This window comes from Sphaeramia orbicularis, chromosome 21, assembly GCF_902148855.1.
Source record: "Sphaeramia orbicularis chromosome 21, fSphaOr1.1, whole genome shotgun sequence".
NCBI classification, from domain to species: domain Eukaryota; kingdom Metazoa; phylum Chordata; class Actinopteri; order Kurtiformes; family Apogonidae; genus Sphaeramia; species Sphaeramia orbicularis.
The window spans coordinates 27,550,175-27,574,420 of record NC_043977.1 but is presented as its reverse complement, the minus strand read 5'-3'; the positions used below and the strand labels follow the sequence as shown (position 1 = coordinate 27,574,420).

The 24,246-nt window shown below is 38.4% G+C and overlaps 1 protein-coding gene across 1 annotated transcript in view; it reads right to left on the bottom strand.

The window, feature by feature from the left end:
* Positions 1-24,246, bottom strand: part of plcl1 (phospholipase C like 1) — a 156,639-nt gene that overhangs the window by 9,758 nt on the left and 122,635 nt on the right. The window contains exons 5-9 of the mRNA XM_030124269.1: positions 21,817-22,208; positions 19,330-20,452; positions 18,713-18,889; positions 5,969-6,331; positions 1,118-1,321 (exon numbers count right to left, since the gene is read on the bottom strand). Of these exons, the coding sequence (XP_029980129.1) occupies positions 1,118-1,321; positions 5,969-6,331; positions 18,713-18,889; positions 19,330-20,452; positions 21,817-22,208 (2,259 nt within the window). The remainder of the gene's footprint in view (positions 1-1,117; positions 1,322-5,968; positions 6,332-18,712; positions 18,890-19,329; positions 20,453-21,816; positions 22,209-24,246) is intronic.

Here is a 24,246-nt window from a genome sequence, read left to right as displayed (position 1 = left end):
GACATGCTTATGGTTTTAAAAATGCACCTTCATACTGAGGTGTGTGTAGGTGTAACTGCTGAGTGCTGAAACAGGTGGGAGAGATTCATCCTGATCTGATGCAAGAGGAGATGAAGTAGGAGGAGACGCAGCTGGCAGTCTGAGCGTGTGTATTTGTGTATGCGTGTGTTATTGTGGGTGACTGTTTCATCTATGTCACCTAAGAGTGTCTTTCTGCATATTTAATGTCGAAGGGTTGTGTAACCGTGTGTGGATATGTGTATGTGCATACTCAGAAAAATGTATTAGAGGCAAAATGCACAATCTTGGGGAAAAAAAAAAGAAAATAACTAAAATCAGATTAAAAAAAGAAAAAAAGGTAGCCTCCTTCTTAAACAAAGTATGTAGAGTGTCTGAAGTTGTGTTTTGAGATTAAATCTGAGGTTTTCATTTAAGGAATAAGAAGCATTTGGTATCAGCTGCACAAAGTATTTTTTAATGAAATGATTAATAGTTGCTGTTGGCGTCTTCATGTTAAGTCAAGATAAAACTGAAGTGTTATATATTTTTGGTGTCCTTGTGAAGAAACTCCATAGTTATCTTTTAGCTTATTGAAAAAGAAGAAGAAGAAGAAGAAGAAGAATTAGCTGACCCCTCTTATACCCTTGTAGATCCTCTCCTGGCTCATTCATCTGACATATATAGTTTTTCAAGAGTTCCTAAATATAATGCTATTTCATTACACCAACTGGAAAATAGGTGTAAAATAATTTGTGAGTAATTTTGGCCAGTTCACACACACACACACACACACACACAAACACACACACATATACTGGACAATATGAACAGATGTAAGTGCATTCAGGCAGCATAGCTTCTTCTGAAACAAATACATAAAAATAACTTTTTTGAGTTTATTTACAGAGTTTTATTATTATTATTATTATTATTATTATTATTATTATTATTATTATTATTATTATTATTATATGTATTTATTATTATATTATCAAAATTGTGCCAAAACAGTTTTGTACATTTCTAAATGTTATTTCTCATTTGTACATCACATATTGCTCATTTGTGACCTTTGTGACTCTTTTCTGTCAGTATAATCTTCCCTTACAGTACTGACCGTGTCGTAGGCGGTGAGGAGCTTGCGTGTCGGCTCTGCCAGGTTTACCAGGGCCTCCAGACTTGGGTAGCCGTCCTTCAGCACCATAGAGGCCCCCATAGTGCCCTCTGAACTTTGCAGCCGCGTGGCCAGACTCTGGATGCACTGCTTCAGTTTGGCCACCGTGGGGAGCCCACATTGTTCTTTGAAACTAGCAGTGGTGCTCTGGGAATTTATGACAGCATAAGAGAGACAGGTGAAGAGGAAGAATACAGAAGTTAAAATATTATTAGATCAAATGGATAATTATGAATGTAAAACTTAGTGGGGAAAAGTCAGAAAGGGTGACCCAGCCAGTAGGCCCTTCACTCCCCCTCCAATCTCCTCTCATCTGCCGTCTCTTGTGAATTAAATCAATATGGCAGTCGGTGCCGCTTTTAATCCACTGAAATCAGCCTTAGCTTAAGCGCATTTGGCAACAGAGAAGACAATATGGCATAAATCTGGAACAGAAAATTATAGCGTTTAGTGTTTTTCCATGGCTGCAGGTGTGTCAGTTTGCAAAACTGGGTTAGTTAGATCTGACAGGCAAAAAAAATGTGTTTATTTGTTGGAAATGCCATTTTGGGTCAAATTATAATGAAGCTAAAAGGTTTACTTTTGCACATGCAAACACTAGAATAGAAACCTCGGCTGCCTATTCCTGAATGACATTTGCCACCTGGCAGACTCCCAACTGGACCAGCGATTATCACGCCCCACCTGTGTGGGAGTGGGAGTGCATGTGTGTGTGAGAGATAGACAAGAAGCAATAGAGGCATGATGAATAATAACAGACTGTGGCAGATGAGCCCACAGCTGGACTCATGGCAGAAAGACAGCGATAGAGAGAGGAACAGAGTTCATGTCGTAGGGAAAGGGCAATGAGATTGAGGGTAGCAGATTAAAAGCAGTTTGTGAATGAGCAAATTGTATTTCTGTGTAGGATTCAGGCATGTGTATGTGTGTCACTGTGCATGAATGGATTTTCTGTAGGAGACTGTGTTTTTGCAGAGGCTAAACCTTAAACAAAAGGGATTTATCTACAGGCAGATATTCAGTTAAACTGTTCACAGCAAAGAAGCTTTTTATGGTTATTGTAGTAAATCCATAAACCCTGTTGGATGTTGTGTCAGTCATAATGTACTTTCATTTTTCAGGTGCACGATGCCTTTCAGGTATTTGACCAGAAAAGAACTAAACATTACACCCGCTGTGATTACTGAGCATCATGTTACAAAGGAATCTGCACTGAACAAAAACTCTTGTCAGTGTCAGTGAGTATTTTCTTGACAATTGTTAGAAGAGAAGATTAATACCACTTTCATATCTGTTTGCATATCTTTGCTTTAGCATCATTAAACAAAATATAAAAATGTATAAATGCGCCTACTAGTGCCTGGGGCTCACTCATCAAGGTGCTAAAAGAAGTTCTTGGCCCTAACCTCATCTCATGTCTTTACTTTGAGGTTGCCAGGCAACTAACAGAAGCTACATAGACATTAGTGAACTACGGAGCACAGCCCTCTGCCAAGGCCAAGAGTCCACACTTCTCATTCCGCAACATTACAAACACATCACAAATGATGTTAGTTATCTGTGTTTTGCTCCTTTTTATCAGTTGGTGCCTCTTGATAGACTGTTACCTTGATAACCGAGGTCTTAGTTTGAGACTGACAGACTGTATTAGGGTTAACTAGGTTAACTACAGACAAATATTTCAAGCCACTGCCCTTTTCATGAACCTGATCTAATATTCAAGGAGTTTGTGTTTGACCCATGCCCCAACTTTATACCACGTTTTATGAAAATGCAGGGTGGTGGAATTTGTGCAACCCTGCTGAAAAACAAGCGCTCCCAGAACCTCCTTGGAAATAAAGATGATCTAACTAAAGATGAAAGTCTTTAAGCTCCAGGTTTAAAGACATTACAGCCTCGGGGAGACCAGAAAATGTTCTGTTTGAATGGAGTCCTATGGGAGAAGTGGCTCAGTTCCCAGAATAAACAACTACTCTGTGAAAACAGTTGGTTTCATAACCATCAGACTCTGTGATCATTTCTAACATCTTGTCCACCAACTAGTAAGTTATCACCCCTCCTGATATGAACTAAAGGAACAAATGTTTCATTCTATGAGACAAGTGAGGTGTTCTGACAGGCGCAGTTCATTTACTGTGCTACAGTCTGCCATGTACTTGAACACACATGCACTTTCATGTCCTTTTATTTCTTTATATCAGTTAAGTTTAAAATAAACAAACTTAGTGAGCAAATCCCAGATCTCTGCTCCATGGCAAAGATATATGCTCTGCTCAAGATTGTTGCACATTAAGAGAACTTTGGGCGGTGTTGGAGAAAAGATCCCGTTGCTTCAAAGTGATGCCATTGATTTTCTGACTACAGATGCAGATCCTTTAGGCATAACCACATCACAGCCCAAAGGTTCATGAGGGGAGACCAGAGGCGGATCTCTTTGAATGTAGCCCTAGGGGAAAAGTTATTTACTGAATAAACTATTTTGTGAAAACTGTTGGTTTCACAACAACCAGATGACCTCTGTGATGATCTTGAACATATCATGACGGCAAATTACGACTCCACCTGATAAGATCTAACATTAACAAGTGGTGCCAGGCACAACAAACCCCGCCCCTTGCATGTATTGTAGCTTATTTTGGCATCGATCCAGCTGATGTCAACATGTCTACGCGTGTGGTGATGTCAGCATATCAATTGCCTCTATATATGTGCCAAGTCTGAAGTAAATTGAAACTAAATTGATGTATTTATAGACGTTTGAAATTTCAACCATTATAAGTAAATGGGCGAAGAATTTTTTTTAAAAATCATCAGAAATTTGTACTTTGATGTACTTTTCCACTTATTCTGTGTCAGTGGCAACCTATAAACTCAATTTGGTATAAATTGAAGCAAACAAGCGAACAAACAGAACCATAAACAATGCCCCTTGCCTCCCCTTTGGAGGGCGAGGTAATAAAAAGCTCTTTTTGTGAGACAAGTGACCATCTGAGGTTTGGCGAAAGAAGAGTTATGAACAAAACAAGCACACGTTTTGGTGTATTTGTTCCTCATTTATCATCAAAACAAAAGCTAAAAATAATCAAACTCACCAAACAAAACAAAACTGTCCCATTACAGATAATAAATCCAGGAGACCAACTGTTGTAAACATTAGGAGAATGTTTGGTGACATCCAGGAACTGATGTGATTGGCTCACAGTGATACATGTGATTGAAGCATCATCTGAACAGTCACATGTTAGCTGAGAAGACTGTGATCACCAGGTAACCTGGCCAGTTTGGAGTCTTTCATCTTTAATCTAAATATATTTGGCGATACACATACAGCTTCAGTCAAATTGGGTTTTCATCAGGTGAAACAGCTGAAATAGTCTTGTTTTTAAAGGTTGTGTGTTACAGTTCCTAATTTTTTCAATAGTAAAATGAGTTTGAAAACAGTCACATCTGCCAAACTGTGGAATCGGGCATCTACAAAACCATCAGTGGTGGTGGCGGATGGTAAATCCTGGCTGTTGAAATTCATACTGAAGGTGTTTGATGAGGTTCATGTCAGGGTCAGGTTTTTTCACAGCAAACTGAGAAAATTGGGTTTATTGAACTCAGTCTGGAAAAGGTCATCAGGTGAAACTGAAAAAGGCAAATGTCTCATAGAAATACTGTTAGAATAGATATTTTTACCTCTTCTCATCAAATAATTGTGACAATGGGATTTATTCTTGATAGATAAAATGTAATTGGGACTGTAATAATTTGGTAAAAGGTGATAAATGATATGTATAAATAGGAATAAAAAAAAAAGAATTTGTCTGAAAACAAAATCAATACAACTTTAAGGGCAATAATGTACAACATGGACCTTCTAAGCACATGGCTCTTCCTTAAATTATCTGTATTCAGAGATGAACTGGTGGGTGCTGTGTGACCAGGTTCTATTTTTGTCCATATTTATAGATGCTTTGTAATCCTCCTCCACTTTTCTTACTGACTCTTCTTTTTCAATGGTTCTCCTCCTACTCCCTCTCTCCTTTCTTGTCTTCCTCACCCCACAGAAAAGCCTTAGGCAGAGTCTGATTTCAGCACCATCATGTAAGGTTCTCCGATTCACCCTCACAACCCGACATCCACCCAACACAGACTAAAAATACAAAAGCTGAGCAACACCTGACACCAGAGTGACTCAGCTGTTGGTATTTCCTTCAACTTGCCTGTATTTTAATATAAACAATTAATCCACTGACTGACAGATAGAGGTCTTGCTTTGGCAGGTCTTCCAATCAATCACGGGTCAACTTATCGTACTAAAAATGGCAACATTTCTTTCCAGAACAATAACCTGGTTACTTTGGATAATCCATAATCATCACAGAGAACAGCTCTCATCATCATTCCATTTCTTCCAAAGAAACATTCCAAAAGAAAACTGTAGAGAGGATAGTCTGTGGATTATCAAATCCATTATGTAACACTTCTGCTGAGATATTTCAATCAAAATGTAAAACTCTTTAGAAACCCTAGCACAGACAAAATTCTATCAACTTCAAGCTGTGTCAGAGTAGGCAGAGGTTTCAAGGATAAATATCTCTAAACCTTATGAATCCAGAATAATTTATGTGACCTGGCAGAGCGAGTGGTTTGTGTGAAAGCATCTTTTTGTTGCATCGGATTATCTAAAATTTTGAGGTGCATAAATCTATCTGCTCTACATTCCTACGACTGTACAGGACCTCCTCTGGTGCACAAAAATGCGAATAAAGCAGTGCACTTTAGCATTCCATTGGAGTCTCATCTCACCTGAGCATCCTCCCGCAGGTCTGTGGCCTCCTTGAGTGGAGCACTGGCCGGTTTGAAAGCCTCATCCACCACCTTGATGCCCGTGTGCCTCAGCGTGACGTACTCTCGCCCCCGCCTCCCCACCCTCCTCACTGACAGACCTCGTCGCTGGGCCTTCCCGCCTCCTCGCCGGTTGGTGATGGCCACATGGACAAACAGGCTTGTGTGAGGTAAGGGGTCTCCCGCCAGGCCCAGCAGGGGGACATTGCGGTAACCAGGCTGAAGGCACTCAAAGGCCACAGTGTACTGGCCAATAAAATCGTCTCCAATGTAGTCATCGTCTAATACCACGAAACGCAGCAAGGCAAGCTCCGGCATGTTTACCTAGAAGCAAGAAATGGAAAAAAGTTCAAATCCTCTTCAGAGAAATAAAATTATTTACCAGTGGATAACTATTGCTCCTTTACCTTTTAGAAAAGAACTGTAATCTTAAGTTGCTAACCAGTTCAAAAACTGTATTGTAATACTGTAATGGGAGAAAGTGTGGGCCCTTTTGTAATGATGTGTATGTGTATGTGTATGTATATGTATTTGCATGTGTGTATATATGTATATATATTTTTATTATTTTTTTCTTTCTTTTTTACATTAATTTGTTATTTTAACTATTTTTCTACGTTCTTTTCATTATCTACTCTATGACTTACTGACATGTACTGAAGAGCAACATGTATAACCCACTTTACTTCTAATAAAAAGTTTAATAACAGAATAGAATGGCAAAGTTTTAAATTTTATTTACTGTAACTTGGGTAAAACTTGATTGGTTTAGTTACTCATTTATTTACATTCCTACACCATGTTTACAGAGTACATTTCCATTGCAAGGTTCAATCAGTCAATATTAAGCATGTCATTTAAAACAAACATTTTAGATGAAATTAAAACATGGATTGTTTTTCTCCTGATTTATACATGAAACAGTGACAAAGTCAGTGCCATTCAACAGATTATATCTAACTGTATAGGACAGTTACAGACAACGCTGACTGGGTGATCCTCAACTAATGAAATGTAATGTTGAAGAAATGTAGTAACTAGATGAGCTATTTAAATAGTACTGCTCAGATTCTTATCCTGGTTAGTTTTTATGACTTTTGCCGTATTATTTCAGGAAGAAAAGACGTCGACTTGAATATGCACCTATATTTTCACTGGAAACATGCCCTCACCCACAATAATGAAGAAATTTAATACTATGAACACATTCAGAGGGTTAAGACATAATCTCATCCTTGGTTCAAATTGTGCGACCTTCCTCAGCAGGATTTTACCCTCCTGTATCAAAATGCAGTCTGTTCAGATTTCCACCTTTCATCCACATTTCCTGGAAATGAGGATCATGTGACATGCACAGCAGCTCCACAACTGCTCAAGCACTGACTTTGAGATGAAGTTGTTTTGTCAACCGCTTTATCCAAGGTGACAATAATGTACTAAGAGCATATTTTACAACTAGTTTGCTTTTCAAAACATGGTTAAATTATGTTTTGTGGTAAAAACAGAATACATTAAAAACAGAGATGGAATAAGCAAATTAAAAATCACAAAAAAGTCCAATTCCAATTTCCATCTGAAACTCATAACATGTGATTCACATGTGACCAGATGGGATGACATGGGGACTACATGTGCTTCACATGTAATTTACAATGGCTTCATGAATTCCAGAATGAAAATGTTCCAAAATCACTTGAATGTGCAAAAACATATGTGGCCCGTGCCAAAAACATAGGAATTCACATGTGTTTTGGTAAGGGATCTTTACAGTTTTAATACCTCTGGAAATGTGCAACATCTGAGGATTTAACAGCTAAAAAGCTTCAGAGTAAAAACAACCTACTTCTTTCCTAATTGCTCATTCCTGAGAAAAACAAACCTGTATTCACATCTCAGACCACAATGTGCTAAATCACATTAACTCGAATGCAGAAGCTCATTTGTCTCATTATCTAGGCTTTTAAAAGTTTAATGTCTTGTTACCTGTGGAGGTGTCAGCAATCTGACGGTGTTTTGCTGTCCGTGTACATTATTTATCTGCTCTTGATTTAGAATCATCATGTCAGCTCTTATTGGGAGGAAAGTATGCACTTCATTAACTGTTTACCACAGTGAAAGGTGATCAATTAGTCAGAATATTCAACCGACACTACTTTCTGTTACGAAGTGTCACTCATGGGCCCGTTCAGGCACAGCATTGATGTTATTTACACAGTGAAATGAATGAGACATCCTGGTACATGCTGAGGTTGATGCTCATTGAAATATTAAATTTCAGATCATACCTTTGGAGGACTTCAGCTTCCTCTCTGCAAATAGGTCAATAAAGGGCTGCCCATGTAAGCCTAGACTTTAGCTCTGTTAATCTGAATGCATCCCAAGTGATTCCGTCACAAGTGGCCAGTTGTAAGTGTATTTGTTCACACCCAGTATTAAAATGCATCCCTGCAGACCTTTTGAGTGATCACTTCTGATCAGATCTCACTTCCTCACTCTATAAGCAAATAAATAAATAAACAACCTTCTGTGTCGCACATAGCTTATCAAGCTTTTATTTCAACTTTGTTAGACGGGATTTGTGATATTTCTTTGCAGATTTAATTCAGTGTGTGACTCAAAGACAACCAGCAGCTTTTAAGGTGGAATGTTTTCTTCCCTGTTCCTCAGTGCATGAGTTGACGCAGTTAATCAATACGCCTTAAATGTCAGTGACATCACTGACCATTGTAATTATTTTTATTAATTCTCTTGCGTGACGTACATGACAGTGATGATTGAATGTGCAAGTGCTTGAATTGACACTGAATTATGCGAACTGTGGATAATCACACACTACAAATAAGTGGGAGGACAAATGACGCTGAAGTGTGTCTCTGCATATTCATTCAGTGCAAAGAGACAGAGTAAATACATTTCACATTAAAGCCTGATCATATACCATCTCAACTCTTATCCTCACAACCCCTTATACAGCCTCAAACACACACACAAGATGGATATCTGTGGCATGGATATAGCAACATGCAACATCAGTCTATGATTTTCTGCAGAGAAAGGAAATAAACTTCCCTCAAGCCAGTGTCTTATGTGTGCGGGTGAATATAACCGATGTTGTGAGGACACAAACATGTATACACAAAAACATATGAGCACTCAGCTTTGTTTAGGAGACAAAACGCAGACCACTATAATGTAAAATATTATATTTAAGATGTCTTTTAAGGTCAGCGTATATGTTAGAATTAGATTATGCTTGAGCAAGTTGTGGTTAAGTGCATTGTATATCGAGGACACATTTAGATTAATCTACAGCAGTGTTTTTCAACCTTAGAGCCGGGACCCCTCATGGGGTCGCCTGCAATTCAAATGGGGTCACCTGAAATTTCTAGTAATTGATAAAAATAAAAGCTTACTAATAAAAAACTATATGGTGAGGTGAGAGACAATCCCAATACATAAAAGACATAACCTGTGAAGCTGAAACTGAAGCACTGTGATACTGTTTATCTTTCAAATGTTCATTGTGGTCAGTTTCAGATGCTGCAGCTCTTTCATAATTCATAGTTTGAGTTATAGTTTGTTCAGTATTAATTGTCAGCCTTGTAAATCCAAGCTGGACTGACTGTACATATCCTGACCAAGGAAAATTAAATTCTCACTTGGTACAGTAATCTACACCTGGCTTTTCTGCCTCCGTCCATAATAATATACATTATACAGACTAAATGTCATCTAAAATTAACGTTTTTTGCAACATAGTATAGCAAACTATTACATAATCAAAAACAAATTAATTTAAGTAAAAAAAAAAAAGTCTCAGTTTTGAATGTCTGGGGTCGCCAGAAGTTTGTGATGTTAAAATGGGGTCATGAACCAAAAAAGGTTGGGAACCACTGTTTTATGGCCAAGAGATATCTTTACAGACATCAACCACAGCAGACCAGCCTTTTTTCCCAAAACATGAGGCGCACTGCACATGTTTCAAAAGTTGGAAAGATATTCACAGTCTCTAACTTCTTGGATCAGTAACTCATAAGTGAAACGTTAAAACTCAAATGATGTCTCTTTCCAACCTAATATTCATAAAAGCGGGCTGTCCTCTGAGCTGGACAAAAAACATTGGTCTCTATGTAATGCCAGCTGTGAGGCGAGTACAGAGGGACTGGATACAAAACACAAGAAAAGAAGACTTCACTCTTATGCGGTGAAATGTCACCAAATAGCTTCACACATCAACAGTCTTCTGTTGGTTAAACCATAACACACAGGCTCTTGCATAATTTGTTGCAATTTTTGGGAAGAAAAATATGCAGTAACTTCACTTTTACTCAGCATCACTGGAGGTCTTCATGGGTTATATACTGCTACACTTGTTTGGTTCTTTTTTGCGAATAAAGTATCTTTATCAGTCCCTTCACGCTGCCTTCAAAGCTGCTGTCATCTACTTTATCATGGTTGGGAAAAGGTGTTTGGATTTTAACAACCCTTTGCTTATGAGTTATTGGTCCAGGAAGTCTGAATCTGTCAATATCTTTCTAATATATTTATAATGTTGAAGCAGGTGTGATATGATTTATGTTTTAGAGAGAAAAGCAGGTCTCTCTGTATTTAGACACTTTAATTAATCAAAATGGGGGAACAAAATAATAAAGTTTGACCATAAATTAACTGAAAACTGGGAAGTAATTCATCAAATTTGGGAATAAACTGTACATTGAGTCCATAAATGAATCCAAACATGGCTTCAGTATATCTTTTTTCCTTCATGTTTGCTTCCAAAGTAGGAAGCCCACTCACAATGTGGGGTCCAACAACTTCATGGGGAGCAAAATGCTGGAGGCGAAGGGGTTAGGGTTAGAGCAGGTCTCCAGGAAATTAATGTAAGTCTACATAATATCCCTATAAGTGATGGAAACTAAGGTGTGGGTGTGGGTGTGTGTAAACTTGAAGCAGCTGGAGCCGAAAATCAGCAGGAAAAAAATAAACTTCACACTGGAGAATATCTACACCTCTCCACTCAATCCAAACGAAAAGATTTACATAAAACATGGATGACCTGATGCTGTTTCATGCTACTGTGACCATACAAAGCCACTGTTCCAACCCAAAGAGTGCAGCAGTAGAGTCACGTCAAAAGAAACCCTAACAGCAATTGACATATTCAACAGTCAATCATGTATTTAATCTCCCTATTTGTCTGAAAAGGCCTGTTATTAGCCAAAATCAATGCCATGGATTAGCTTTTCTACAACTTGAAAAGCATAGAAGGGGGTAGAATTCTTGTTTCACATCAGACCACTTGTATTATTGTATTACCATTCAATATTATTAAACGTAACTGTGGAATTTTACTCAATGACACCAAAAAACTGCCACCCACTGTAGCTTTAACCAGTCCAGATAAGTTCTTTTCTCACGAATATTGAGATTACAGTTTGCATGTGTGAATTTTTGTCTGTAGATGCTCTTTCACATCTGCTATGAATATTCCGTAGGCAATGAGTGGAGTATAACTGTAAACACTCCACTCCATGACGGGAAAGACACTCCACTCAAGACAAGGGCTCACTTGTTGAAGGCCAAAATCAAAACTGCAGAATTATTATTTATACTGTTTTGTATACAAATTCAGGAAACCTGGCAGCTGTGTCCCTTTTCAGAGATTGCTGCTGCTTTGAAGGACGCCGCCTACGAAGGTGTAGCCTTCAGGTTTTGAAGACAGAACTAAAACAACATTAACCCATAAAGACCCAGCGCTACTTTTGTGTCAGTTCCTAAATGAAATTTTCTCTATATTTAACCTTACTTAGGAGATTTATCACCATTTATTGTAAAATAATCCTCTATATTTTGCATTTTATCAGTATAAATCAGGTACTTTTCTGTATTTATTCACTGATTATGTAAATGTTCATAAAAGCTCAGATTTAAGTTGAAGGTCAGAAACATCATAAAAAGTGAAAAATGAAGAAAAAGTGACTTTTTCAGTAAAATATATCATTACCTGAACATAAACTAAGTATTTCCACCCACTGTCACTGATCTAAATCCATGGGTTTTACTGGTGAATCAATGTTGTAGAAGATCACGGTGTTTCCATGGTAACTATGGAGCCTCTGAACATCCGAATGGGTCATATCTGATGACCATGAAAAGATAAATAACTGCATTTTACACCAGTTATTTACATGTATTGATAGGATTATTGGATCAACAGTTATTAAACAGTTTAGATCAGTCAGTGCTTTTGGTCGGTGATGGATTTTTGGGTCTTTATGGGTTAAAGCAGCACTTTCTTCCAGAACAATCTAAATCAGATTTATGTGCTCTGGTAGGTCCTCAGAGAACACCTCAGAGCAGTCAGTGCAAAGGATTTCCTGAAAATAATAAAAACACATTAAAACACCACCCCTATTCTTTACCACACACACAAACACACACTCAGTGACAATCCAAGGCCGTGTTAATGTTAATGTTTCACAAATACGTAAGTCTGTTCTGCTGATGACGGACTGGGCACCAGAAAACACGTCACACTAACTGAACAAGACCTTGAGTCCCCTTAGGTTTGGACTTCACTACTATAAAACGATATACAACCTGCGTGTGCATGTGTGTGTGTTAATATGTCTCCACTCCCATAAGCTGAGAGAGGGCTGAGTGGTGGGAGAAAAGCTGAAGTTTCATGCATGGGCAAGCCAGACCGACAGCTCCAGCAGACTGTGTTGTGTGTGTATGTGTGTATGTGTGTGTGTGTGTGTGTGTGTGTGTGTGTGCACTCGTGAGTGTGTGTGGGCAAGAAATGATGACTTCAATCCTGTTCTCTCTGGTTTCTTCTCTTTCTCAATGTTTCAGCACCATGCCCGTGGCTGAACAGAAAAGCTCTGAGACAGTTAATTAAATCAATTTCAAGCCAAATGTTCTTCTGACAAGACAGAAAATAGGGAACAGGACATAACATCCCAACCTCTGTGTCTGGGTTCCTACATTATCCATACATCTGGGGTTGTTATGTCAGGCCTTTTTTGATGCATATAAGTTGATAATGTATTTACCATTCCATAAACTTAGCAATTATGGGTTTATTTTTGATTCATTTGATTGGACACATTTTTCTCATACTTGTGTTGAAAAATGCAAATAACAGAATCTTTCATTTAGACAAATTTGCATAATACAATCCTACATAACAACATTTTAAAAAACATCGTATTGAAATTCACCAAAATGAGATAAGGAGCTTTAGTATCCCCTTCAAAACACCTGAGGTAAAAAAACAACAACTTAGTGCCAGAAATGTTTTGACTTTCTGCAAAGTAGGGAAAACATAACTGCTTGTTCACAGGTAGCATTTAAAAATATATGTAATTTAAGTGCACTCTCTTAAATAGTGTATGTGCTGTAATGCGCTGTATTTAGTTCATTCATTGTGACCCATTTTAAGCTCCATAGCTGCATAAAACCATATTTCTGTTCCAGAAAATACTGTGTCAAGTACATTACTGCCCCACATATACTGTACTGCACAGAGACAGCTGAGACAAGTTTATTCATCACAACAACAAGGGAAATGACTAGTGTTTGCATTTAAATGCATGTTTGTGTTTTTGTAGAAGTTCAGACAGTGTGTTGTTGTGGCTGTTCCCTGTCTGAACTTGGCCACTGTGTCAAAGCCTGGAGGACAAACACTGTAGACATATGGAGCCATGCTTTAATAGACTCCTACACACAATTTACCAAACGTCATGACCTTGACTGTGTCCGCTATATAAATCTAAATGCGGGCATTTACTTTCATGTGCATTTCCTCTTTTTTCTGTGTGCATGTGCATGTTTTTTTGTGTCAATGCACACTCCCCTTCAGCCCCAAATTCAGCCTCAAGGCTAATGACACAAACAGAACCAACAGCTTCCTCTTCCTTCTTGGGTTCAGAGGTACAGTGCACTAGAATTACTGCCCTGTGGTTGTACGCAGCCTCAGACTGGTCAAGTTGGAGTTTACATCCATGTCTGTCTAGACTTGCATAATATATGCACTTTGGAGAAAGTGAATAAAAATATGAAGCATATTTTTTAGGGGAAGTACAATTGTATGCATGTGTGATTTCAGAGAGAAACTCGCCCCCTTTACTTGTATGAGTAATGGTGTTAAAGTATATACAGAAACATGTTTCTATAAACCATTATGATATGACAGTGACAGATTCTGGTGCAGTTATAACATAACATGTGAAAGAAGGCATTGTGCTGAGGGCAAATCAACAGAGTTTCCTTATAAGAGTTTTTTACACCATGGTCACACAATGCACCACAATGTACCCTCTGCCACCTCGTTTTGTTACATTGAAAGGGTTTGTCATTTGCAGCTTGGCATCTGCACACAGTCAATTCCACCACATTTAAGCATTTAATATTAGTTTACTTGAATAGATATTTATTTAGTTAGTTCAACCTTACACTGTTTATACAGATTGCACAAATATTAACCCTATAAAGTAATTTTTTTGTGTCTTATTTGGTTAGGCCAAGTGATTGGTTGTTTGTCTCTGTGTCAGCCCTGCGATGAACTGGCAACATGTGCAGGGTGTACCCTGCCTTCGCCCATAAGTAGCTGGGAAAGGCTCCAGCGACCCCTGCGACCCTAGTGAGGATAAAGTGGGTTCAGATAATGAATGAATGAATGAATGGTTAGGCCAAGCCACTATATATTTAATCTCTTGTGTCATTGTGTTACATCATTTCATCCATTTCCTGTTATTTTAGTACAGTTATATTACACTGACCTCTTTTATAGGCCCAGTTTTGTATGTTGCCTCATACACATGGTCTTGGTATGAAAAGACTCACATGGAGAACTCGGTTACCACAACAGATTCAAACACCACTCATGACTTTTGCCACCTATGCAAGAACTAACCGCCACCACAGAAACCATACAGATAAGGCAAGTACTCAAAGCCATACTCACACCCTACACATACTTTCTTTTTTTTTTTTTTTTTTTGCTATAGTTGAAAAAATGTTTTCTATGTCTACTGTCTTAGACATGAATATTTTACAGTTTTTACATGGTTCGCTTAAAGATTTAGCAAACCTTCTAAATAAAAGAAACTATCAGGAACAATCAACTATGAGAACATACCTTGTTGAGTATATAATTCCTAGTATTAATAGAAAAACATTCCTGTACATTTTAAACAGGAAAAGCACTTGAAGAATGCAGACCCCCGCCAAGACAGATCTGCCTCTCCCCCGATCACCACCAAAATTTAATCATATCTTCCTTGTGCCAGTATCAACATTTCCTGAAAATTTCCTGAAAATCCGTCCATAACTTTTTGAGTTATCTTGCTAACAAACAAACACACACAAAGCAAAGTGATCACAATGCCTCCTGGCAGAGGTAATAAACTATTTATACACTGAATTTATAAAATACATGTTGCATATGAAAAGACCAACAGAGAATGGAGGCAGCATTACATTCTGGGTAGTGTGCCCATACTTTAGGTTGCGTCTTTTTCGGGACATGAGATTGTCATGTTTTCATGATTTTTGGTAGTTCTTCTCAGTTCAACTGGACTGGTTTAGTTCTTCTAAAAACATTTTGAAATATTGTCAAAAGAGCTAAACCAGTCCAATTGAACCAAGAAGAACTACCAAGAAGAACGATGACCTGGGTAAATGAGAACCTACAGACATGTTTTCATGATATGAAACTTAAGGTCTATTTATACAATAAATGAATAATATCTGCCGGTTATAAATGTCCTCTAGGAACTGCTTGCATTTTAGTGCACTGTGCCCTCATGTGATTTTTCATATTCTCTATAAAATTTGGTGAAAATTGGGGTTTGAAAAACATATGTGGTCATATTCCTTGTATTTCAGGATGTTCTCATTCTAAAGCTGATAAAAACAGGATAATCACACACTTCATTAAACACTGGAGAAACATTTACACAATCAGACTGGCTCGTAAGTGGTACATACAGGTGATTTCAGACACCTTAAATCATCTATCAATGTTCCCTGAGATGAAGCTCTATGTAACACCTTCCAGACTTGTCACATGAGTCCATCATACATGACCACACACTGGCCTCTCTTTCTAGCTGTCTGTCAAACTAATGACAGATGAATTCCAGCTGCAGCCTATTTCTTCATGACCTCTTTGATAAATAAAGATAAATAAAGCCATTACGAGCAGTGGAGTTGTGCCTGGCTTTCTGATAGTTGCTACGATTTACTGTTTTGAAGCCATCGTTACATCCTGTAGCATTCACTTGTTACATATTAGCAGTGTTTACATCTTGAAGTCATCTGTTTCATTTTATCTGCCTTCTGTCTTCAGTGCATTTGCTGCCAAATGTTCTTTTGAATTACAAGTATCACACAAGACATTTGCTATTTTTGCGAAGGTACACTGTGCCTGCTCTGAAGCAGTGAGCTGCACACACACAAATGAAGAACATGCCATATCAGTTGTGACAGCTTGTCAACATGGCTCATCTGTACTAATACTGTACAGGACTCTGTCAGTGCAGAGAAAAAAAGCCAAATCAGCAACACCACATGCATCCAACTCAACACTCCTAATGAATTCACTGAATATATAAGTGAATTTTTTGAGCATCTAATTAAAATCTTGACAGCTTTAACCCTTCCAATTAAGCAGTCTGGGCTCTGTTTTCATGCAGGTACAAAGTTGGCAGCAGTGCAGACACAGACCTCTCCAAAACCTCATCGGCCTCTTTCATGTAGGTGACATTCTCCTCTTTCGTTTTTACACAAGTATTTTATCTAGTGCATTTAAATACACATTAAAATGCAATTTTATGCAATAAAAACAGTGTATCCCGGGCAAGATTATTGGATGATTTTTATAAATAATGTAATCTACAATATGCTTCACAAACATATACATATATATATATATATATATATATATATATATATATATATATATATATATATATATATATATACACATATATACACACACACATATATATATATATATATATATATATATATATATATATATATATATATATATATATATATATGCTTCATCTCGTAAACAAAATTAGTCTGAGGAACTATCTTGGAGTTATGTAAATTGCTTAAATAGTCTATCACTTTGCATAGTATTTATTGTAAAAGCACAATGATGCACAAGAAAATAAACTGAATGCAACCTTTTAAACACTGATTGCAAAATTTTTTTGTGTATTTTGAAAATAATATAAGCACATCTGGAGTGAGTTGTACTGCATTTATAGTTTTAGGTTTATAGGGATGCAGTATATTTTCTCTTTCAGGACTCTGTAACTGCTGCACAATTGCTGTTGCCTTTGAGGAGACGGCCTTAACTCACCACTCGGTGCATTAGGAAACTGTCTGCTTCTTTTAAAGGAGATGAGACAAGTGGTGCAACTGGCCATTACTGAAGTCGGTATCAACTCCTGCTAACAATGTGTTGCCTCTTGTCTGCCCTTGCACATGAGCTTGTGTTTACTACACTGTGAAGAGATCCCAGTGTTTGGATTTGTGTCTGTATTTGCCTCTTTTGGAATATGAATAAAAGTTAAAATAAACCTTACTGTTTTGGTTTTATACAGTACTGCTAATTTGTATTGAATATGAACTATGTGAACTCTTCAATGTTTTTGCTTTTCATGAAAACCGCAATATACACATGTATGCACAAACATAAAAAGAACCAGTAAGTACTTAACTTAGCAGCAGCTGAAGCAACTGTCAGAGCTAATATCAGCTAATGGAAACTGCGCTTCTCATTAGTTTATAATTACGCTAGCTAATTGCCCAATTACATGAGGTGGTTTGCTCTATTTGGATGATGCTGACATTGAGGGATTATTAAACTGTAGTTTACTGACAGAGTGTGAAGTGATTGTGTATTTGATCTGGATATCGTAGATTGACAAAAAAATGATTGCCCTGTACCCGACTGTACATGAAATATAGTACAATTAACTTTTACGGGAATCTTAGAAGTCTAACATGAAAACAAACAAAAAAAAAAAAAAAACTACCTCAGCAAACCAGCAGGAAGGAAAATACAGTAATCATCAGAATAAAATAACTGCCTTTGTTTTAAACAGGCGGCTTTGAAGACAGAAGCAGGCTGAGCACCCACTGCCTGCACAGGTATAGGAACACTAGTTATTTGATGTGTTTATATTCTTGCCTAATAAAAAACAAGAACAATCAGATGTATCCACTATCCTTGCATCATAATCTGATCATGCGTTTTGATGGGAAGTAATGAGCAAACATGGATGTGACAGAAATGAGGTCACAGCAACGTTGATCTTTTCAGTTCATCCCTGCATCCAAGTGAATATTTGTGCTACAATTATTTGACATTCTGTACCAATATTGCATTTTAAACATTATGGGGAACATAGAGCCGGCTAACAGACAGACTTTGTATGAGGTGTGTGCACAGCAAATATCTGTTTTCATTGACAAGTTCCACTGATGCAACTAATAATAATAAAAATATTTGCATAAAAAATTATATTTAGCAGTATACTGTACATCCGTCTTTATAAATACTGTATTTTTATTCATTCCACCTCAAGTGTGCACATGTGTATCCTGTCTCACCAGCTGAAAACTACAGTGTTTCTCAAAAGAACATTAATAAAGAGTAGTGAATAGACTAAAATGTCTTACTTGAAACTCAAAGGTCTCATCAAACAGCGGGTCGTCCTGGTTTTGAGCAGCAGTGCGTGTCCGCTGTTCGGCGCAGTCAGCTGGTACACCATGGAGCTCCAAGACCACATATGGATCTATGACCTCTCCCTTGGCCCCTGATCCCTGGGGTTTGGGTAGGTTATGGGCACTGATAACCTGCACAGCAGAATAGCAGTCAATAGAGAATTAACTTCTCAAATAAAGGCTCAATGTGTAAGATTCCCACATGTTTTTGTGCTTATATGAAGTTACTGTTGGGAGTGTGGATCATATGGATCATGGCTGTTTGTTGACATTTGCTGACTCTTTTTTTCTAAGAGAACAGTGCCCAGATTTTTATACTGTTACTGTTGTAGAGGAGCAGAGGAGAGGTACTGAAAAAGGAGAAACAAACTCCTGGATGATCTGAACCAAATATTCTACATGGACTCAGTGTACAAGATGTTAGCACAGACACAGCTGTTACCTAATGTTTACAAACAATGCGTATATATGAATCTTACATATTGAACCTTTAATATTTCAAAGGAAAAAATTCCATTTTGTTTCAGGGAAAATTAATGTTTCATAAATTAAAGAAAAAAAAACATGTAAACCTTAACACGTAGAGTCTGTGGTGGCACTCCTGGCACACAGCCCTGTGTGTGGGCACTGAAATATGACACCTCGTCCCTCATGACGGCAGGTCGAAGAACGTAACCACACCCCCCATTCTGAGAGAAACGCCCTCTGTGAAGGTCCAACATGGCACCAGGGGTCTGCTGGTTCAAGGCCACAAGCTGCACCCCTCCTTTCCAGTATCCTTGAGGGTTGGGGTTGCTGGAGTCCAGTCGCACAGAGCTGGGTCGTACCCTGGTCAGGGTGCGCTTGGTGAACATAACCAGGTCCTCTGGGCTTTCACTAGTCAACCGCCCACCTTCTCCCTCACCCAAGGAGCACAGTGTCCAGTAGGGTGGCTCCGGAGGCAGTGGTGTGCTGGGAGAGGAGGGACTGCTGGGTGGTGACTGCTGCTGAGCTTGTTTATTACTGGCTCTCTGAGCATAGAAACTACGACTACCTGTCCGAACAACAGCCATCAGGTCTGACAGGTCTTTGTGGAGGCGAAGCTTCCTGGGCTGTGAGGGTGGAGGCACCACCAAGACCACTCCCAGTTCCTCCTCACCAGGGATGGTCATTCGCCGTCCTGCAAGAGGCCCGCCCCCTCCAATCTCCTCATCCTCTTCAGACACTTCCCCATCAGAGCCATCATACTCTGCAGGGAGCTTCTTTCCTACTATGAGGATGCGTCCTTTCAGCTGCTCAGGAGAGGGAAGGGTTGTGGCCCGCCCTCCCAGACTGACCGGTAGGGCATCTGGAGTGTAAAGACGGGTGCCAAATACCTTTTTTAGGTGTTGTGCCATGATACGCTGCTGTGCAGGACTGCATCGTTGGCACAAATACACCAAGAGTGGGAACTGAGAAGTCAGGAAAGCATATTTATTCACCACCTCCAGAGCAGAACGGATAGTGACAGGCGTATGGTGGTGATGATGGTGATGGTGATGATGATGACGAGGGATATCTGGACCATAATCAACTCCAAGGAGAGGCTCCCCCTCAGGGCCATCAGTCACTCCCAGCTCTAAGCATCGGCAGCCAGCCTGCAGGGCTTTGATGAGCCCCCCTAGGTCTGCTCGGCCATGGACCTGGTCATCCAGCAGGTAGGAGCGGTATGAGGTGCTGAGGAATCAAGCATACATGAATTAAACCAAATGAAATCCTACATTATTTACTTTCTTTCTGGGTTAAAACTACTTTTCTGCTCCTGGCATCATCTAAACTTACCTTGCCTTGGCCTGGCTTATTTGGCATAACTATAGTCTTGGCTGAAAAATTCTTAATAAAACATTTCAGAAATAACAACTTGGAGTTTCATCCTCCAACATTGTTGTGTTGTTTGTTGCTGACACACTGAAGGCAACATCTTGGTTGTTTACACTGTACTGCTATGACAACCAGCCATGTTGAGTGAGCAGTGCACCGCGCCAAGTTGAGCTGATACTGGCAGTGGAAAAGCACCATAAAGAGACCAATTACTGCTTAAGACTCAGTGTAAGATCTTTAATCCTATATCTTAGTAATCATATGGTAAAAGTCTGAATAAAGACCATTTTATGTGCAAGAATATAAATTAAAAATGATCATGATCTGACCATTTAATTTCTTCTAGAGTGGATGAGTCACTAAGTTCTGGGTATAATTTGTTTTTTCAGAACTCAGAACACAGCCTGAATGTAACCTTTTAAAGTCTGAGTCCAAACATTTCCTTATTGTGTGCTTTCACTTCATGAATATAAATGTATTCAAAATGAACATAATCTGGCCTTTTCATTGCACTTGAAGTGCTGAGTATTTATAATTTAGTTTTTAGGGGTGCTGTATATTTTCTTCCTCAGGAGTTTTTAACTGCTTTTAAAGGCAAATGCTGTTGCCTTTGAAAAAGGGATGGCCTTAACTCACCACCTAATGCATTAGGAAACTATTTCTTTCAAAGGAGGTGAGAGAAGTGGCGCAACTGGTCATTACTCAAGAATCAAAAGAAACAATGAATAAAAGGACCACACAATAACTTGGTGTTAACGATGGGTGTTTCCAGGTAATATTAGACAGATGTCTGTAACCAAGCAAAACCCAAAATCCAACATTACTAAAATATTACTGTATTTCTCATAATAAATGCTTATATAACTGCAGTTCTTCGGATTATAAATGGTTTGAAGTTTTCACAATATTATAGGCTTCTATTGACATATTAACTTAAAAATGTAGGAAATCAGAATTGTTAGTTACTATAATATAATGCTGTAATTGTTTCTCTACTTTCTTACAAAAATTCCTTCTTCTTTTACGGTAATACTGCACACATTAAATATAAAATGCTAAGCTTTATGTTGTGGTTTAATTTCATGCTAGGAGCAGATTAAACAAAATCTGGAGCCATAATCATTACCTGGAAATATGATTTTTATCAAGTAATTTCCTGGTAAACACATGATAGTACTTATTCACCACCCTCTATCAAACTATAACACAGTACAGCATACCTGATGTAGTAGTGGGACAGAGGCATGGTCATATCTTGACAAACCCCAAGGTGTTCTGGGTCGAGTAGCTGGCACTCGGGTGACTGCAGATATCGGGCGAACCCATCCAGACCCAGCAGTCCCCTCTCCTTGCCCTGAGCTGATGGCTCATAACGCCTCAGAAGCTCCCAGCAGCCTTCAGTCGTAGCCAGAGATAACCCCTGCTCAGTCTCCAAGAAGAGGCGGAGGTCCTGAGGGTCCAGACACTCACGGTCCTTTGACAGTTGGACCAGTAGGAAATAGACATCGGGTCGGGTACAAAGCTCGCAGTAGGCCTCCTGGAACTCCTCCCGCGTCACATGAGAGGTCAGCTTCTCCTTGCTTCGCTGGATCTCCTTGAAACGTAGACGGACCTGTGGAAATGACATTTTTATTAGGCTTCTTTCAGTTTAGTTTTACAAGTGCATGAGTTGCAGAAGTGTGAACTTTAGAAGAGGCATCTTCTCCTTATTTTTCCTTTTCCTACCCACATGTTAACACAAATATCCCTACTTTCTGCTCCTTACATTTTCAAAGCAGGCTTCAGTGCATTTATAGTAAATTATTAGTTATTCTTATTTTGCACATTTGTATACTTTCCCAACATCAAGATTGATTTTAACCTGAATGAATGGAACAATAACAAACTGGAAAGTTTGTGTATATGTTGAGGCTCATCATGCACAACAAATGCAACAAGATGCAAATGATCATGTAAGAAGAGGAAACATACATGGGTGAGTGGAGATGTGGACAATAGAGAAATTGTTATAAAACTTCCAATTATATTCCAAACATTGAAAGTTGTTTTCAGTATACTGCTTTTTTTCTTTTTACTTTTATTTTTGGTTTAGAACGGCCTTCACATTCTCTTCGTATGACATAAGGTTAATTTAGTTTTGCACAGAAACAACCAGCAGAAACATTCCTCTGAGTACTATTTTTACATTTTAGAGTCTGTACTTTACTTTTACTCAAATAATGAAGGTGAATTACTACTTGAAAAATACTTAATTTATAAAACCTGAAAGACCATGAAAGAATGCATGATATTAAATATACAAACTCATATTCCTATCTTCTATGAACCATTAACATTCAGAGGGGATGACAGCTCTGTTTCAGTTTGTGTTGCATTGTTGATTGTAGCTTTTGTTTAGTTAATTTGAATGTTTTCAGAGTTGTTTTTGTTTTCCAGATTGCTAGTTTTAGTTTTCAGGAACTATAATAGCCCTGGAATTGAGGGACAGAGTAGATTAAAGACAGAAAAGTCAGGTAGGATGGAAAGTGGCAGCTTTTTGGGAGAGACAAAAGGTGAGTAAATTAAACACAATAAAGCAGCGCTACTCATTAGATGAAGCTGACAAATTTGATTAAGCCTTAGTTATCTCATTTTATTGAGGATATTAAAGTGACCCATATTATACAGCTTTAGTGCAGTAATAATCACATCTCTGCTGATTTTTTTTTTTTTTTTTTGGTGCTTTCTTGTGGTGCCTATCATTTTATCTTGTGCTGTGCTCAGTTCAAGCTTAAAAAAAAATCCCCCTCTGATATCATCTCGGCAAAATGAGTCCCTGCAGGCTCTTGGCAGTACAGTCACCTGTCCTAGCCAATACAAGTCTAAGCTCACAGTCTTTCCACCGTAATTCTGTCTCTTAGTGTCAGTATGTTCAGCAGGTGATGCAAAAGTGTCAAGTGGGAGATGTACCTGACCTGAACACGACCGGATACAACAATCCGACAAAGAAAAGGATATAATTAGTATTAGAAGTACAATTATTGTATGTTCTGCTGCGTCACACAGACACACACCGACAAATAGTTTGATAAGAAAACACACACTCACACACTGTGTAGTTGTGGGTGAAGACTTAAATATCACCTGCTGATTTGAAATGCAGTCATGACTGATGACAGAATGTAACATGACGGCTTGTGCATGACTTCCTGTCAGAACATGATATCTGTGTCGGTACAAGATGATGGGATAGGAGTGTTTTTTTAGCGCATCTAGCCTTAATACCAGGTTTACAGTTATATTCATGCTACTCTGTTTTATTGATGTAAGCATACCTGAACCTTATAAACAGCTCTTAAATGGTGATTGCAACTTATTTTCAGTGTTTCATTTTGTGAAATGCTTTAAATAAAAAAACAATTCAGGTAGTGGTTTGAAAAAATATATTCCTCCTACAGCCTCTAAGAACTGTGATCCATAATCCATTAGCAGTGCTTTTTTTCTCCCCACTATTTACCAGAAGCATTTTGTCATATTTATTTATTTGTGTAAACTGTAGAAACCGGTATCTTTATGCAGCAACATTTGGGTGCAGGATAACAGGTTGGTAGAAACATTAGCAGCACTCAAAAAAAAAAAAAAACACGAAATGATCCATGTCAGTTGGTTAC